The sequence below is a fragment of the Cryptomeria japonica genome, chromosome 3 (assembly GCF_030272615.1).
Source record: "Cryptomeria japonica chromosome 3, Sugi_1.0, whole genome shotgun sequence".
In the NCBI taxonomy this organism is placed as follows: Eukaryota; Viridiplantae; Streptophyta; class Pinopsida; order Cupressales; family Cupressaceae; genus Cryptomeria; species Cryptomeria japonica.
Window position 1 is genome coordinate 203,695,101 of NC_081407.1, and position 20,122 is coordinate 203,715,222.

The 20,122-nt window shown below is 37.3% G+C and overlaps 1 protein-coding gene across 6 annotated transcripts in view; it reads left to right on the forward strand.

Moving 5' to 3' along the window:
* LOC131034233 (CST complex subunit CTC1) overlaps nucleotides 1-20,122 on the forward strand; it is a 143,224-nt gene that overhangs the window by 34,565 nt on the left and 88,537 nt on the right. For all 6 annotated transcript variants that reach the window (XM_057965649.2, XM_057965647.2, XM_057965651.2 and 3 more), the window contains one exon: nucleotides 8,071-8,289. In XM_057965649.2, the coding sequence (XP_057821632.2) occupies nucleotides 8,071-8,289 (219 nt within the window). The remainder of the gene's footprint in view (nucleotides 1-8,070; nucleotides 8,290-20,122) is intronic.

The window sequence follows — 20,122 nt, forward strand, 5'->3', positions numbered from 1 at the left end:
TGGAAACAAAATCTACTTCACTAATAGAGGAAATGTTTTCTTTGCAACGGCTATTAATGTCACTTATGAAATGGTAATGCATAATGCAAATTATGACCTATTTGAACTATTGAGGTAAGAATTTTTGGAGAACTTGAAGCAATCAAAGGAGAAGAAACATGATTTTTGGTATGGCACATTAGCTTTGTGCATACTATTCTACTTTTTGGGTGAACTTCCCGGTCACAAGAGCATAGGATGGAATCCCAGCAGACCGATTGCACATCAAATCCATGATTACATGAATAGATTCAAGGATTTGATAGAGGAAGATGAGGCATTTGCTGCATTCTTTGCTGTTTTTCGACAACACATGCAAAAAAGAGAAAGGATCCCCAAAAGCCTTGTTGATAAATATCACAACGACATAACCTTTCTAGTAACTATTGATGAGTGCATCATGGAGGCTGTAGAACCCATAACCATATGGGTATCGACTCTTGGTTATGAAGTGTTTGAGGAAGAAGCAATTGGTTTAGCTGAAGTACTTTTGAGCAGACCTAGAGATGAAACTCAAGAAAGGCATGGCACTTTTGAAGAAAAAGCTGAAGCAGTGCCTGAGGAGCAAATGAAGCCAATTATTCAAAAGAAAGTCCGAAAGCAAATTTATGAATTGGGCAAAGCTGCTGGTGTCACATAGGAGCCAGGTCTTGCAACAAGCACAAGAACTAGAATCTCCTCATCCCTTGCTACACCTACATCCTTTGGAACAGTTCTATGTACTCCGTACAAGAAAAAGAAGAAGCCAATTCAAGCAAAAGAAAAGTCTACTCCGACATCTTAGGATAAGTTCGGAAAAAGAAAGAAAGAAGCAGTCCCTTCTTCATCTTCAAGAAGAGTGAAGCAAAAAGCCTCTAAAGCAAAGCCTTCTAAGGAAGAGGAAGAGGAGGCAAAAGAAGAAGAATCAGAAACAGAGTCTGAATTTGAAGAAAAGGCAGAATCAGTCAAGGGCAAGAAAGTGCATCTTGTAGAATCGTCGGATGAAGAAGACCTCGAGGCAGAAAAGGAGAAGTTTGTGCTTTGAGAAAGAAATATAGAATAGAACGAGAAGAGAGCTAAAAGGAAGAAACCTTTGAAGTTGGACACTCTGTTCAACTACATGGTATTCGATGACAAAGTGAAGGAGGTTGGTGAATTGTATGGTAAATCTGATGAAGAAGACAAAGCGACAATCATAAAAGCATTTGAAAAATACATCATTGAGTTAGAAGCATACATGGAAAACTTCAAGAATGACATCCCAAATGACTTGTGGAGTGCATTGACAAAAGTGAGACATGGTGTTATTGACGATGTAGATAAGATTAAGCATCTGCAGACAATAGGTGAAGGATTGTCTGATGCAGACAAAGCGACTCTGAAGCAAGTCTACTGAAATGAATTCAGATTGAAAAGAAGAGAAGACATTTTAATGGGAAGAGACAAAGAAACATTTGAGATGATGCAAAAGGAGATTGTTGAAGCATTATATATGGCAAATAAGCTGGGATTGTTGTCTTACAAAAATAATAACATCCCCATGCAACGTGCGACTCCTGCAGCTAATGACATTGTCATGGATGAAGCACCCTTTCCCCTTTGGATATCACATAAATGTAATTAAAAGATGAGCAAATTGATAGAAGAACGAGTTCTAGTGTTTACGAAGAAGAAATGTCTAATAGCAAGGAACTGGAAGAAAGTGACAAGAAAGGAACTAAGATTGATAGGCAGTATGAAGAGAAAGACAAAGAAGAAAAACAGGAAACATAAAGTGAGGATATTGGAAAGGATAAAGAGAAAGAGAAGAATGAGGAAAGAAGAGAAGAAAAGAAGATGATGGGAGCCATTATTTACTCCAGCAATATTGAAGATCCTTTGGATAATCTGCTAAATATGCAGCTAAGCTTTCAACCCGTTACTCACTCCAAGGTGTTAAATTTGGTGATCAGATTATATAGATAAAAATTCACACTAGACTGTAATGAACAATTCGAACTGCAGTAGGATTGAGGATTGTTGTATAATTATTTCTTCTTAATCGATCTTACTTCTATATCAATCAATGTCCTTTGATAATAAGAACAACTTGCTGGAGAATGAACTCGATCTTGCTATAGAAGAACACGAACTGTTGCCTTTTAGACTGCTGTAGGATAAGATATATCCGATCTGCTTGATGTATGAATGTATTCGATCTGCTTATGTCTACTAATAATTCGATCTGCTTGTGACTTCTAATTCAATCCCTTGGAAAAGTGAAGGAATGGGTCTATATACCAATTCAAGGGTGGCGCCAAGCAACACGACTTATACACAAGTCGGTTCATCTTTAATCAACACATCTTCTCAAGGGATTAACCAATGTTAACTAACACGTCTCACAAGGTGGTAGTTATAATTAGTAAATATACATTTGCAACCAGTTTTCATAAAGTCGCTAAACTAAGAACATAAGAAATCGCAAGTACATGAGATTTAAATCGGAGAACATAAATGTCTAAGGTCGATAGGCCACTAGGCATTTATCTCGGTCTGAAGGATCTAACAGACGTTACATACATCAACACTCCCTCTTAACTAGGGAGGAATCCTTCTACATGTCTACAAGACACATTACCTCATCGTGATGTTGATCACAATAGCTACACCCATATGTGGAAGGGAAAGATATCACCTCTTTGTGATATCAACCATCATGGCTTATCCATAGATATCACATCACGTGATATCCACCATCATGGCTTATATATAGATATTTCCTCACATAATATCCACCAATATGGCTTATTTATAGATATCACCTCACATGATATCCACCATTATGGCTTATCCATAGATATCACGTCCCGAGATATCAACCATTATTGTGAGATCGTCACCTCACAATGATGGCAAGATGCATAAGTGTTCATCATTGTGAGATTGTCACCTCACAATGATATTCACCATGGCTCATCCAGAGGGTAAACACACAAGTACAAGAAGATCACCATAGACTCTCTCACGTGGTGTTGTCATGGCGTCACACACATGACATCCACCATGAACCATATCAGAGGGTGGAGATAAGGGCTTACACCTCAAGTCTCTCTCAAGGAGAAATGCATTAACAAGAGTTTACACTTTAAACATCTTTTGAAGATAAGAATACATTAGTATATATATAAACAAATATAAACAAATCAATGAAGTTGAGACTCAATCTCAGCTAGGGCTTCATTCTCCACCATATCGAGCTTACCTCGAAAGTACACAAACCTTACTCTAGAGAGAGGCTTGGTGAGAATGTCTTCTATTTGCGCATTAGTGCTAATGTATCTTAATTGAATAGCATTCCTTTCCACCATGTCTCTAACATAGTGATACTTGATCTCCACATGCCATAGTGATACTGATCACTAGAGAAACCATCTTGACATGGTCCACTCCCTTTGAACCAATATGACCAAAATCCTCGGATATCAATCGAAGCACATCCTCTTAGCTGCTCCCTTTGTCACGGAAGCATCCCCTGCTCACATGGTCCCAATCATGGAAGATATCTTGCTTCAGGAGACTCATCATTTAGTATGATCCTCATGCAGCTAGAAGTGCTAGATCTAAAACCACCATGGATCTACTGTCATAAGATCAAGCCCTAGGCAGGAATATGACCATCCCGAGATTTATAACAAAATCTCCTTGCAGTACACTCCCTCTCACTAGAAGAGCCTTCTTGTCTCAACTTGCTTCGTAACCCTAGATTCTATCATCACCTGCACAAATGCCTCTATGGCTTTCACAAGTGAATTGTTGCACTTTTGCAGGTAACTATTTGTTTTATAAAAAAATTGGAAATGCAAAATCTCAGAATCTCCATGAAAGTCCTCTGCATATTCTTCCTGAATTTCAATCTCTTCATCGCAAATAGAACTTCAAAACTCTATAACTTGAAAAGCAACATGCTGTGATTCTAAAGATGTCTTGTATGTAAGGGACACATTTCTCATAGTAAATTGAAGAAATTTAAAAAACAAGATATCCAAATGCAACTTGTCATAAGCGGACATCTGCTGACAATTTTGTTTCACAAATAACACACATAATGTAATTGCATGAATTAATAACTACATATGAAATCCATGAACATTATTCAACCATAAAACTTATCTCTTTCAAATCAGAATATGAATCCATTTGAATCCTTTTGTGGAAGAGTCTCACCAACATCCGCAATTGAAGCTTGAGGCATAGTCCTGGTTGGACATTTCATTACGTAGTGACCATATTTGTCACATCTAAAGCATTGGATTTCTGAAATATCCTTCCTTCTTTTGAAGTGTCCTTTCTCACCTTTCTTCTTTGAGGAGTGAGAGGCAAGAACATGAATATCTTCATTTGTAGAACTTTGACCAATGCCTCTTGTGACAAATCTTGACTCTTCTTGAATGCAGTCTATCTTCAATCGATCAAACTTAGGAAGTTTTGATCTTGCGCTTATCCCTTGAATAAATGACTCCCAAGATGAAGGGAGACCATTGAGTGCCAACATGGTTAACTCTTTGCCCTCTATAGTGCATCCAATGGTAGAGAGTTGATCTCTCAATTCAGTAATCCTCATGAAGTATGAGGTGATGGATTCTTCTTTCGTCATTTTGATGTGGTGAAGTTGTTGCTTTAATGCAACGGCTCGGCTTGTGTTGTTGATCTCATACATTTCCTCTAATGCCATTTCCAACTTGGAGATAATTGGCACAATGTGATCTTTCACAGAGTCAACCAACATCTTAATTGCTTTGTGGTTCTATCTCTTCCATTGAAGCTTCTCATCTTCCGTTGGTTCCAGTATTGCTTTCTTCACGAATTCGTCTAATTTGTTTTCAGCTAAGGCAAGCATAATTCTAAACTTCCAAGATATGAAGTTTGATGCTCCCTCAAGTCTGTCTTCAACTCTAATTCCATTCACCATCTTGACGTTTGATAGAAGTAGTCGAACTTAAGGACAAAAGTGGAAGATAACCTTGCTTCTATAGATCTGATCTGATTTTTTCTTTAGCCTGCTCTGATACCATGTTAAATTTGGTGATCAGATTATATAGATTACAATTCACACTAGACTGTAATGAACAATTTGAAATGCAGTAGGATAGAGGACTGCTGTATAATTATTTCTTCTTAATCGATCTTACTTCTATGTCAATTAATGTCCTTTGTTAATGAGAACACGCTGTTGGAGAATGAACTCGATCTTGATATAGAAGAACACAAGCTGTTGCTTATTGGACTGCTGTAGGATAAGATATATCCGATCTGCTTGATGTATGAATGTATTCGATCTGCTTATGTCTTCTAATAATTTGATCTGCTTGTGACTTCTAATTCAATCCCTTGGAAGAGTGAAGGAATGGGTCTATATACCAGTTCAATGGTGGCGCCAAGCAACGTGACTTATACACAAGTCGGTTCATCTTTAATCAACACGTCTTCTCAAGGGATTAACCAATGTTAACTAACACGTCTCCCAAGGTGGTAGTTATAATTAGATAATATACATTTGCAACCGGTTTTCATAAAGTCGCTAAACTAAGAACATAAGAAATCGGCAAGAACATGAGATTTAAATCGGACAACATAAATTTCTAAGGTCAAAGGGGGAGACATAAGGAGATGGTTTTTGGCATAGTTTTTAGCAATTTGGTAGTGCAGTTTTTGAAAGATTGTTTTTGAGTTAATCGTGGTAACTCCTTTTTGTATTTTGCCATCAATGACAAAGGGGGAGAATGTTGGATTGTTGTCCTTGATATTTGTGGGCAACATGAACTTTATGCTTTTGGGCAGGTTTTTGAGCAAGTTCGGTAGGCTAGATTACATTTGTACATGCCAATTTTGCTCTGCACTTCTTTGTAGTTAACTATTTCGGTATGCGGTTTTGTCAGTAAGTTTGAGGATGCTTGTAGAACCTACATTCAAGTCTTCTCGTGTCAGTATGAAGCGGTCCGAAAGATATTGGTTTGGTATCCCTATCCGGTAATGACCTTGTTCCTTTGGAACAAGTCAGTCGGCTCAAATGTGTCTGCATCTTAACAAATGATAACATCTTGTTTTGTTGTTTTGGGACAAGAGTAAGGATGAGCCATAATGAGCAAATTCCAATGGACACTCGTACATCATGTTTTGGCCGACTCATGTAAAGGAATCACTTAGCGTGTAAAGTGTAGCGGTATGTAGGATATGAAGCTGACATAGATCATATATGGATTTTGATATATATATATATTGATGTTTTGACATATAGATATTTAGAGAAAAGGAACATATAGAAGTAAGTAGTGATATGCGACAACAAAGCTAATGAAGTGTGCAAAATCTGTGTACGAACCTAATTGGAACTATACTCTATGCTAAGATGCAACTTTAATAGTTCATTTTGTATGTAATCTTTTGGGTAATATGCCCTTTGGTAGTGAGCCTTATTCGGTCAGTGAGCATTTTTATGATATTTTATTACTGGTTATAAAATATTGAGAGTTAACCCTCTCTGTGTCTTTTCCCTTACGGGTTTCCACGCAAAAATATTGGTGTCAAGTGTTATTTGTTTCTCTCTTTCCCATACTCCAATTAATTATGTTATGTGGATGGTTATTTAAGAGTTTTAATTTATTTAGGGGAATATTGATTCACCCCGCCCCTGTCAGTATTCCGGACGTTCAACAATTTTTACGCCATCTTGTTTTGGGAGTGTTGGCCAGTTTTTAGGGTTTTCCATAGGTTTCTTGATGCACTAGGAGGGCTCCAATGTTCTTGTTGAGCTCATTTTTCAGTTTCAATGGGTTTCAACAACAGTTCTATTTATAGTATATCCTATTTTTAGTAAGTGCTCGTCTAGCACCAATCTTTCTGGGTTTTTTTTGTTTTGTCCTCTTTGGTCATCAGAGAACATTGCTATTTATAGTAAGTTCTTGCATGGATCAATCTTTTTTTGTTTTTTTGGGTGTGTTCTCTTTGGTTCTTGGAGAACATTGCTATTTATAGTATGTGGTCATGTTGGCATCAATTATCATCTTTCAACTTCAGCTAGTTTCAGCATGTTTGATTCTCCATTTCCGATGTCTTGATGAGTTATCATAAGGTGATGGAAATTATTTAATATTTTTGCTCAAGTCTTTTGAAAGTGACTTTTTAATATTTAAGTGAATTGATATTTCAAAAAGTGTGTCTCCAATTGGGATGCCTAGGCTATGGGAGGCATAAGTTGTTTTTAAAAGTTATATGAGGGCCTTTTTCGAGGGAATATTATATTTGAATATTTGAATTTGTCCTAATTTCTATCTACAAGTCTATATATTTGGATTTGAGCTCTCATTCTCCCATTCTAAGTTGCACAAATTAAAATGCTAACACATTGGAAAGATTCTTTTGTAGAATCTACAAAATGATTGACTAGAAATGCCAAAAATGACTTTGATGAGCATGACAAGGATTCAAGAATGGGTCACAAGACAAGGAATTTTAAGAATGACTGAAATAGTGATTCGATATGAAAATTTCTGTATGGATACAACAAGCTTTTTCTAATTATTAATGCATTTGAGATTGCTGAAGTTGCATCATCAAATATTTGAAACACAAAAACATGATTTGCCAATGAGATTAGAACTTGACATGTATCCTATAGATCTTTCTTCTTACTTCTCTCTTGAATTTTGTATTATTTCTTTTTGTACTTTTTGGTAAAAAAATTCCTATTATAGAACTGTAACTGCCAAAATATAATATTTTTTTGGTCCGTTCTAGTAAATGCGTTTGGATTTGGTTGGTTTTTGGAAGATTGGCTATAGGTCTTTGAGATTGGATTACTTTTGCTTGATATTCTAGTCTTCAATTATTTAAGGAATTAGGAAATGCATTTAAGTTTATATTCCATATGTTATTGATGATTTACCTGATTTGAGTAGAGTCTTATTTAAACTTGGCATTGTAATCTTGAAAACATTATGTTGGTCGTATGAGACTTTTCCTTTTTTAATTAAAATGTCTTTTTGATGATTTGATTTTGTTTTTGTGTCATAGGTCACACCAATAATTAACTTTTGTAGGCAAATTGAGGTCATGTGGGACAATCGTTTCTCTATAATATGGACAAACAAGAAACATGATTTTAAAGAAGTTAGTATTCTACAATGCAAGGCAGAAGGATCGAGTGTGAAAAAAGATGTTGATTGTCGTCGTTTTGCCCGTCGAATCATTTCAAGTGGAGAGTTAGGCGTTGTTCTCATTGGTATTCTACAGGTAGGATTTGTATTCGATTTGTAAGTTCATCTTATTGTGTCTAAAGTTGGAAGTAACTAAATAATATATGAATTTCATTGAATTATTTTCAATAGCACAATATTCATGTGTGTTCCTTTGGGAGCATTTGTTATTTAGTTTTGGAATTGATTACTCTGCAATATCTTGGAACATTAGTATGGTTCATAAGCTATTGCATATCATTTTTGTAGTTCATGCATATTTCTTTTTTACTCTTTTATCCATTTACTATCTACGTTGCTATCTCTAGTTTAATGTTATCAATTTGATATGCATTGCTGTAACCACATTTATGAATATTAGTGATTGTCAATTATTAAACTTAGGGTTATTTTCACAACATGTCAGTTGCACTCATGGGCTATGCCATATGTTAGATTCTCTTACTAAATTTTAAACTAACTATATCACATGTCAGTTTCTATTTTGAATTATTCTACATCTCCACATAGAGCTCTACATTGTACAAACTATCATATGCAAAAGCTCTATGCATTTATTATCTATTTTGTCTTTCTATCTCTATTTTTTTTAGATTGAAGATCGTATACTAATTATATTAAATCAAAATGAGCATAATTCTGGATACATAAGATAGTGATCAAGAAGATCACTAAATACAGTCTATCCAGGCTCCAAATCACAAAAATTGCATACGGAGATACCAAGAAGCTAGGGTTTAACCAGTACATCAAGGAGCCTAATAGAAACTATATATAATTGAATATACATATAGAAAAAGGATACATATGACTGCATAACATTAACTATCATCATCTCTGTCCTGTCCCTAGTCATCAGCTTCATCCCGATTTCCATCACTGTCATAATTTTTCTCTTTGTCGCCCTGCTGTTCCTCCTCGTCATTCATCTGTTCTGCATTCCCATCTTGCTGTTCTTCATCCTCTCCCTGCTGATCCTCATTTTCCTCATTTCGTTCCTCACTTACTGTCACTTGTTTACCTTTGTTTTTATCTTTTGGCTGTACTCTGATTTCTTTAAAGGATTCATAAGTGCCTAGTGGGTGGGAAATCCTTTCCCAGCTTGTAGTATCAAAATTTTGATGTGTCATGTCCATGTCCCTCACTGCTGCATCCCTTTTAAGCTGGTACTAATGCTCTTTGATGTAGACATTCTGGAAGTCAAGATACTCTTCTTGAAATTTTTTGTCAATCTGTCTCAGGTCTTGGGGCCCGTAGTCTGCTTCTTTAATATCCTCTTTATACAATGGAGAGAACCCTTCTATCAACACCTTCATGAATCTGTCTGCTGGAAGCTTGAGTGTTAGGGTGAGTTGTTCAATGGTCAATAAACATGTGAGTCTACAAACAGACCCAGTACGGACCCTATCCTTACCTTGGTAGAGATGCTCATTTCGTTTTTTCCACAAGAACCATAATATTTCAGTAGAAAGATAAAGCCAAAACTTATCATGCCTTTTCGTAAGCCCATTAACAAAACTAGATAAAATCTCAGACCAAGAGTTAACCTCACAAACATCCCAACCAACAATATGACCCATCAACAGAGACCAGATAGAAACATCATACCTACACTTGAAACACAGATGCATATAGTCTTCAGGACATCCACAAACAAGATATTTAGCAGATTTATTATTAAATGGTAATTTCTGAATCATGAATTCCCATTTAAAACATCTTTTTTTGGTATCTGACATACCCGACCAGCACATGGCAAAATTTTGGACCACATTCTATCATCCCAATCAGGATTCCAAACCCTATTAACATGCTCAAGAGTGCAATTGGACTGGACTAGCATTTTATAAAGACACTTGGCTTTAAGTTTCAGAAAAGGAGAACTATTGTGATGTTTTCACACATTGGCCCATTGCAAATGGGGACCCCCACTTTTTTTTGCTTTCTAGGTTAGTTGTATAGTAGTGACTTTTGCTATTGCCTTTTGAGTGAGGAAGTATAGTGTCTTAGATTGCCAGGAAGTTGTTCGGTCATATTTCCTTCTTTGGGTTGAAGTGAGGTCAGTGTAGCTTTCAAATGCCTTAGGGATGAACAATACATGATGATTATTTCATTCAATTATCATCATCAGAGGTAGAGATGATAGGGGTAAGTGTGGAGGTCAATCATAGGAATTCAGAGGTTAATGCAAGTCAATCAGGATGAGTGCTTGATGTTTGAAGAGATTGATGTGATTGAGCAAGTAAAATTGGTCTCTTTGAGTCACTGTCAGTACCACTGTCAGTGCCCTATGAAAAGCCCGACCACTTCCAGCCAGTGCTCATCCAAATCCCTGACCTACCTTATACCCAGCCAGTGGGGTCTCAAAAGATTGACCACCTTGAAAGCATTTCCTGTGACCCTTCAAAAGCTTGATCAAGGTGTGGAAGTCTTATACTTGGCAAGATGAACATTGATTGAGTTAAATGCTTGATGCTTCGAGGGGTAGTGATGAATGACTTAGGTGGAATCTTCTAGCAAAGACTTGAGATGCTTTAAACCAGCTAATGGAACAAGTGAAGTTGACACCTTTGGGTCACTGTCAATGACCTCCTAAAAGTCAGACCATTTCCTGTCAATGACCCCCTAAAAGTCTGACCACTTCCAATTAGTGCTCATAAAAATCCCAACCACTTCCAATCAATGCTCATCCAAATCCCCGACCATTTCCAGTCAGTGCTCATCCAAATCTGCGACCTACTTCTTCTAGCACTACCAGTTGGTGGTAAGATCTCCGATCTGCCTTAAGATCATTTCTTGTTGCCTACTTAGATTAGGAGACTTATGAATTTACTGAGATCAGCGTTCTTTGAAGTCAATGCCTTACAATTTTAAAGCTAATGATGTTGCATAGTAGTAGGTGGAAGCATGGTGAAATGCTAAATTGGCAAATTGCAATTATCCTTTGATGTCCCTGCCAGTGGTGCATCAAAAGCATGACCTTCCTAGTGCTATTGTCACTGACCTATGAAAAGTCCAATCATTTTTTTGGTGACTGTCAATACCACTCAAAAGGTCCGAACTTCCTATGCTCACCTAAAAGCCCAAACTGCCAGTGCTCATTGAAAAGTCCGGCCTGCTCTAGGTCACTGTCAGTGACCTCTGAAAAGCTCGACCCTGCATGTGTTTAGATAGGAATCAAGTCACAAAATCAGAAAGAGTGAAAAATAAGACATAAAAGTAAAGTCTCAGACTGAAAATAAGACAAATCAGATTTCAGAACAACAGTGAATCAGACCTTGGAATGTGGAAATTAGAGATTAAATAAAGGGAGTTCATTTTTGATTCAAAGAACGAAGTTATTCTCTTCTATATCTTGAGCAAGGTGTGTTTTCTTTTCAGGTTAAGGAAGCAAGGAAGAAGGACTCATCAATATGAGGTGACGGTGAACATCATCAATGAGGAGGTACAACAGATGAAATGCCAAGAATAATGCATTCAAGGTAAAGAAGGACATCTCACCAGCTTGTGAGGATGAAAGATTCTAAGGTTGAAAGATGAAACACATCATAGGGCGGAATTCCCTAGTATGATGGTGGATGCAAAGAGAGAGCTCAAGCACATTTGGGCATTCACAATGACAAGTGCAGATCGAGAAGACAAGACATGAAGATGCCGGCTTACCTCATGAATAGAGAGATTTCACCACATAGAAGAGATCAAGGACAAGTTCAAGACATCATACAAAAGGAATTATTATGGAAGAAGAACATATGACTACCTTAAATTTCCTTTGGAAATCCAAGAATTGCTGTGAGTACATCAAGAGAGTTATCCAAGACGGAGGCTTCCAGCGAAGGAATCTAGGATCAAGGAGATACTTCTAGAAGAGTTAATCAAAGTTAGAAGATGATGCAATTTGGGAATATCTGCTACCTTCATCTCATTCCCTCCATCATTGCGGGCACTTGAAAATGTTGAGTATCAAGAGATATGCATCAATCACCTACATTTGTGATGAGTTACAAGGTGTATAGCTAGCTGAGGTAGTGCCCAGTCATCTTCAATCCTATCACTTCATTTCAAGATAAGGTGTCCAGATTCAATGCATCTAACTCATCCAACGAGGCAAAAAACTACCACATAGGGGCACAAAATTTGAGATACCTACCCTCATCATCTATTGGTGAATAATTCAATGAAGGACATGTGTCCCACTCAATGTAATTTTGTCATTGGTCGAGCTTTAAATGCTTTGTAATGGGTGTAACAAACCCTAATTAGGGTTTCTATCTTTCTATCTTGGCCACTTATTGTGAGTCAATTTGAGCCACCGATTGTAAAAAGCTATCTATATAAGGCTCAATTTCCCCATTTGTAAAGGTTAATAGTTTAGTAGCAGACAATAGTCAGTACTTAGATAGTAGCAATTAGAAGTAGAGTAGGAGAAGGCAGAAATTGTTGCCAAACTTGTAAATAAACATCCTTTTCATTGAAGATATGGTGGAATATGTTGTTTCTTCTACATAATTGCATAGTTTCTTGTTGGATCCTCAAGTTAGATGATGATAATTAGATGGATGGAAGATCTTTGTGCGTGATTAATGTTGAAGCTCCTATGTTCATACTACTAGTATTTCATTGATCGCTAAATATCTTGGATGGTTGACTGAACTCTTTATAAGCTTAACTTCTATTACTACTTGCTCATTGATATGCATCGTCTTGATGGTGTTTATGCTGTTGGTAGTGAATGAATGAATGAATGTTTTTAATCACGTCCATGAGGCCAAGTAGCCTATGGGACCCACAGATAGCCAATGATGAAACATGTATATCAAAAACCCAACACCTATACTTCCTTTTCTTTTTGAATCTTGGATCTTCTACTGTGTAACTTGACCAAAAAATCTGCAACCCTTATTATATTCTCTTCTTCGAACAAGTGACCCAAGTTGTTCCCTTTTAATGTCTCAATATAATTGATCCGGATGTCCTTGTAAGCTGAACATTCCATGATGTAATACCATTCTGTCTCAACCGCTTCTTGAGTGCAATATCTACACCCTCTATTTGCCCACTCCTCTTTAGGTATCATCCATCTTTCGGTCTCACATCTAAGTTGGTGCGAACTTGTTCTTATCTGAGCGATTAGCATTTTTGCTTTCCATTTTTGATTTGAACATCATACGCTTACCTTAGGAGATTGCACCAAACTTTGTGGAGTTGTTGCTTTGCATGGCAAAGCAAAGTCAAATTGAATCATTCATAGTTCCTTACTTTCTTAGGATTAGATTAACTTTCTCAACGCTTTATTCTTTTTTCTATTTTTTCAAGTTAAGTGAATTCCACGTTCCAACAACATTCAAGCATTCAAGTTTCAATGTAAGTCACCCTTGTGATTCCAACAATATCACATCATACACATTGAGTCTATCCAAGGGCACGTCAAGACCTGACATTCAGAAGCTTGGAGTTATCCCATTTGATCACACAGCTTAGCACTTGGGGGGATTTTGTTCAAGAGAGGATAGAATACTTAGTATTTTATTCTGTGTTGCATAGTGCATAAAAAACACATCAATAAGAATCATCTGCCCATTTCACACCGGAGAACCACTTAATTTCGTCTTCCATTTGAACTATTTGTTTTAATTCTATCAGTCCCTTTTATAACACTGAATATGTTCTTTTATTGTTATTGGACAGATTAAATTTATCCTGTAATGTTTCCCAACTTGTAATTTTACCTAGATTGTTCCACTTCCTAGCAGAACACCCTTGTAATAGTGCAAGGGGTTTATCTTTGTGTAAAATGTTCCACCACGAAGATCTAAAACCTTGTATTGCACCTTGATTATATACATAATAACTTCATTACATCTTTCTTTCCCATTACAACTCTCCCAAGCCCTCAATATGTTGCGAAAGACAATAGACCCTGAAGGTATATTGCTAATACTAGAAAAAGGGTTGTCTATCCAATGGATATTATTCCACCTTCTTGCAATCTTTGGATAGGCTTCTTGAATGTTTTGCTTGACTAAAATTTTCCATGGCTCATTACCCTCTATCGCCTTCACAATCCACTTTGTGGCAAGTGCAACACCATGGAATTTCAAGTCCTTCAATCCTAGTCCCCCATCCTCTTTATTCATGCAACAACACCACTCCCATCTAACTATATGCGTTGTTTTACCCCCCTTCCCATTTGACTATAGGAATCTCTTGATAACCTTTTGAACATCATTCATTTGATAACTAGAAAAGAACCAACATGATGCATAGTATATTGAATACGTAGAGAGGACTTTTTGACAAACTTTTATCCTGCAAGCAAGGGATAGATAAGTTCTGTTCCAATTGTTAAGTTTCTTCTCAATTTTGGTGAACATTCAGTTCCACATGTTAGGTAGTGTGGGAGAGATTGAAAAGGGGATACAATATATCGAACAATTTTTTTTGGTCCCTCCCAAATCCATCCAAATCCACTTAACCATTCTGGTGCATCCTTATTCCATCCTAGTAGAATGGATTTTGATTCAAATATCTTTGTGCCTGATGCATCATAAAAGAAACCAAGTCTATATCTCAGGCTTATCATATTGTTGTATTCTAATATAGGGAATAAGGCTATATCATCAACATATTGAATATTTATAAGTTGACAATCATCAAGTAGCTTAATACCATTAGGACAAGGACCTAGGATTTCAGACCTTAATACATATTGCAGTGCCTCCGAGGAAATAACAAATAGGGCAAGGGCCAAAGGATACCCCTGGCTAATAGACCTTCCCAAAGAAAAGGCTTCAGAGTGTTCACCATTTATTTCCACATGGGCATTCACATCCTTAAATAGAACCTGCAAAATGAATTAGGAAAACCAATTGATTCAAGAATAGTAGCAATGAAAGACCACTCCACTCTATCATACGCCTTCTCAAAATCTAGAAGTGGGATACCCCCTTTCTGCCCATCCCTCTTAGCCCAATCAAGACCTTCCCAATTAGTCATTAGGTTCTCAAGAATGCATCTCCCTTTTATGAATCTAGTTTGGGTAAGGTTAGATTTATAAAATTCAAAAGGAAGGCCATCAGCTCTAGGTGATTTCCCATTTTTGAATGAAAGAATAGCATTTCTAATCTCACAATTGGAAATCTCCTTATTGACTTGGTCTACCATATTCGGTGAGAGTTTCCTTGGAATCATTCTATTACATAGTCTTCGTGTGTCTTGACACTTTTCTAATTTGTCCTCAGCAGTAAAAACATTCTCTAAAACTCATAAAATACTCTGATAATGTCTTTGTTGTCATGGAGCCATTAGTTATCTGCTTGGATGGGACCAATAGCCTCTTTGCTCTGTTTAATTTTAAGCACATTGAAAAAGAATTTCGAACCCCTGTCACCTTTAAGCCAATTCATTCTTGACCTCATCTTAGCCCCTTGAGCTTTCCTGGTCTGAAACTTCCTTAATGCATGTTGTGTAACTTTAAGATTGTGATTTGGCTCTGCATTATGTGGATTCTTCTATATTTTGTCTTCAATATCAACCAATTTCTCCTGAAGCATCCACTCTTTTCCTTTGTTGATAATGGCATTTCTCTTCCCTAGTGTTCTTAAGATCTTTTGCTTGTTATCGATCATTTTGTTCCAATATGTGACCGGGTCATCTTTGTGATTGAGAGCTTTAGTAAGACTTTTGAGAGTATAGATCCCATCAATGGTGTCTTGTTGTTTTTGAATTTTCACATTGAGTTTGAAAAACACCCTTTCTTGTCTGCCTTAGAAGTGTCTCTGCCCTTGAAAACAATACTAGCCTCTATAGGATGATGGTCGGACAAGGCCATTGATTTAACTTGAACACAATTAGCATTGGGTATATCTTCAAAACAAAATAGTTCTTCGCTAACATACACCCTGTCCAATCTATAGTACACTCGTTTCCCATTCCCTTGATTATTACACCATGTAAACCAAATACTCTTATTGTCTTTTTTCTTCCCTTTAGGAAGATCATATAACTTAAGAGCCCCTTTAAGTCTTTCCCCAAAAAAATTCTCATTGCCTTTCCAACCCCATTTATTACCCCCATACTTATCCTCATACTCTATCATATTGAAATCATCAGAAACAATCCAAGGGATGCTAGGTAGTTTAGCAGTCATCTATTGCCAAAGTTTTAGTCTTTCCTTATAATCATTGGATGCATATACTGCCCATAGACCAAAATGTGTACCATCCTTCAAAGTTCCACCCGCAAACATTGATTGCAGGTGGAGACACCTGTCTTTAGAATCTGCCTACTCCAATTGTGACTTATAAACATTGCAATTCTCCCTCTTCCTCTCTCATGTTTGGTAAATAAGGCTTTAACATTCTTCCAAATAAACTGAAGGCTACTTGCCAACTGAAATCCCACAGCTTTAACCTCTTGAAGAAGCAATAAGTCAAGATTTTTCCTCTAATTACATAGATTCCTGATTATATATTTTCTATTAGGAGACTCTAATCCCCATACATTCCAAATTAAGCAATGTATCTGTTGACGTAGCTAAAATCGTGGAACTATGACTCCATCCGGCCAATGCAGAATAGAATGTACTCGTTGAGTATCCTATCCTCTCTTGAGATAAGGAAATCCCTAATGCTGTTTCAATTGATCAATGGGGACGACCTCAAGGTTTCGATTGTCAGGTCTTGACTGCAGGATAACTCAACGGTCGATGTGTTTTGCTGGGAGCACAAGGGGACTTACGTTTTGCAACAAGCTCGTGTACTGCGATTTTCGAAATGTGAAATGAAAAGCAAAGAGGAAGGGTTTAGGAGACCTAAGGACAAGGATGATAACAACTGATGCAGTGGGTAGACAAATTTCGATAAATCAATTCCTGTTTTGCTAGAGACACCCTCACAACTAGACAAGAACGGTGCAAGCTCCAAGGGATGAAGGATTTTCAGACCAGAGACACTCGTTTTAGGCACCCAATTCTGGCACAGCCTAAGACGAACACCTGTAGTTGAACTAAGCACAGTTTGGCTTCAGACTAACCATGCACGGTGACCTACAATCAGCAGACCCCCAATGGTATGAACCAGAAATGCATCAAATACCCCTCTACACTTCACAATTAAAATCCCCGCACTCTAAAATTAACTAGCTGAAAGAAACCATGCAAACAGAATGAAAACAAGATGATAAGCACCAAATCATTGTCTATATATTGATTTCAGCTGCCTATTACAACAATTTCTGCAGCATCTCTATGCTATTCCTAATATTTAACCTTCTAACTTCTAGCCTATTCTAACTTCTAAAATCTAACTACAAAATTCTAACCCTTTACAAAAGAAAGGCCTCTGCCTTTTATAGGATTTAGATGCCGGACCGGTGGCTAGGATTGATTGCATCCAAGGGCCGCAACCTGCCTTCCAGAAGCTGGCAACGTTAACCCATGCCCATAAAACTCTTAGTTATCTATCCAACCACTATCTCAACTTCCTACCACTATTTGGCTTTAATTTAGGTCTATCTGGTAGTTGAACATAACTGGCCACAACTGACTTGTTTCCCCTCTATTTCAAAATATTTTAATTGGGGCCCACAGGCAATTTTACATTAAACAATTTCAGTTCTTAAAACTGAATTCATGGAATTAAATCCAGCTGTGTATTTCTCAAGAATGCATAGACTTGTTGCATTCTGAATTTCCTTTGGTCTTTGGTCTTGGTGGTGGACTTCAACTTGGGGTCCAACAACACGCTTCCCAATGCTTGGTTCCAATCTCGCGCTCCTGAATCTTTTTCCCCTCCAGCTTCCAACGCCTGGCTCTGATCGCAATCCTTCTTCAATTTGCGTTTCAGGCTTTCTCCTAGTTCTTTCCAACAATGTCCTGCAAACAATCAATTTTGACCTGCATTAATCATTTTGAAAAATTAAATAAATTAATTTAACAAATATTCAATTTTCACTGACGTTGGGCCTCTCTCACAATGAATTTCGAGCATTAGACACCTTTTGTGAGATTCATTCTAAGTTTAAAATGCCTTTACTCAAACTTTGGGCCATTCACCTAAAATGAGAGATCTTTGGTTATATTGAAAAAGCCTCTGTTTGAATTTTTTGGCGTTTGAGGTGTTTTGAGAGATGTTGAATTTAAATGTCTCTCTTGCAACAAAATTTGGGTGCTTGAGCGAAAATGAGAGACTTTTAGCTTAAGTTTTACTCTGCTTTAAACAATTTCGGGCAAACGGGGTCAAATGTGAGATAACTTAAACCTTGGATTGCAACAAATGTCTTCTTTTACCAATTTCAGGAATTCTAAGCAATTTGAGAGATGCTTTTGTTTTGTTAAAATGCCTCCCTTTTCAATTTCGGGTGAAATAGGCAAAATGAGAGATGTTTCTTTTTATTAAAATGCCTCCCTTTTCAATTTTGGGTGAAATAGGCAAAATGAGAGATGTTTCTTTTTGTTAAAATGCCTCCCTTTTCAATTTCTGGTGAAATAGGCAAAATGAGAGATGTTTGCAAATTTCGGCCATTTTACAAGCTTTTCACTCATTCAATTTACAAAACTCAGGATTTTGAAAGAATTGGGCGATGTTTTAAATCTCTTGCATTTTAGTGGAAGGCGCCGAACTTGTACTCTTTACAGACTTCGACCCTTATTCTTGGCGATTTTGAGAGATTGAGTGATTTTATTTTCCTCTTTTTGGCTAAATGAGCCTTAATGTGTGACCTGCGAACTTTGCACATTACATTTTCGGCCTGAATCACTTTATCGTGCGAACTTGATCTTTTGGTCTTTTTCGGGTTAATAGGCCGATTTTGTGAGTTGGATACCCTTTTTGAACAGTCATAGGAAAATGGTGACTTGGTCATTCGGCACGATTTTGACTTGTTGACTTCCAACTTCGGCTTCATGGCACGATTTGCGCGATTTATATTGTGTTCAACCTTAAGCCTCCAAATTTCGGCTAATGTGGTAATGTTGCACGACTCTCCCTTTCATTTGGCAAATTCAGTTGTCTGCTAATTTTGGCTCAAAAGCCTCTTTTGCAAGCTTTGGTGATTTTCGGGTCAAATTGGGAAGATGCGCGACTTGTATTTTGCTAACCATTTTCGGCTGTAGAGGGTTGAAATCACGAGTTTCTCCTTTCTGCAATTTATGGCTTAGGAGGGGTTTCTGCGAGATGTTAGAGGTTTTTGGCCTAATAAGTTATATTGTGAGCCTTCAGTTTGCATTTCGGGCTACCAAGTCAATTTGAAACCTCTAAGTTCTTTTGAATTTCGGCTTACTGAAGTGTTTGGCGAACTTGTAACTCTCTTTCGGTTTATGAATTCATTTTGGGCAAACTGGGGATGGCTTCGATTTTCGGCTCATAGAGCCATTTTTTGCGAGTTTCTTGCTGTTATTTTTGGCTAGATGAGCCTCAATACGCGATTTTAACTTCATTCTTTCCTTTTGAATGATAATCACTGCTTTCCCAAATGCCCTTTTGCGAGTTGGTTTTCATTTTCGGGTTAAGAAGCTCCTTTGCGTGATTTATATTTCATGACTTTGAGCTTTCTAGGGCAACTGCGAACTTGACTTTCTTCTGGTAATTTCGGCCCAAAAGCCGATTTATCCCCTTTAAGATTTTTGTGAGCTTCTGAAGATTTCTTTGCTTGTCGGCCAAATGACACCGCTTTGCACAATTTAACTCTCTATGGCTTTTCGGGTTATTGGCCGATTTTAAAGTTTTACGACCAAACTCGGGATTCAAATCAAGGATATGCGAGTTTCTTTCATCCATCGGGGCAGACGGACACAACTTGGGGGTCCCTGTCAAAGACGGGGTGTGTGCGCGATACGCACAATAATATCATCATTTATTGGTTTGGGGGGT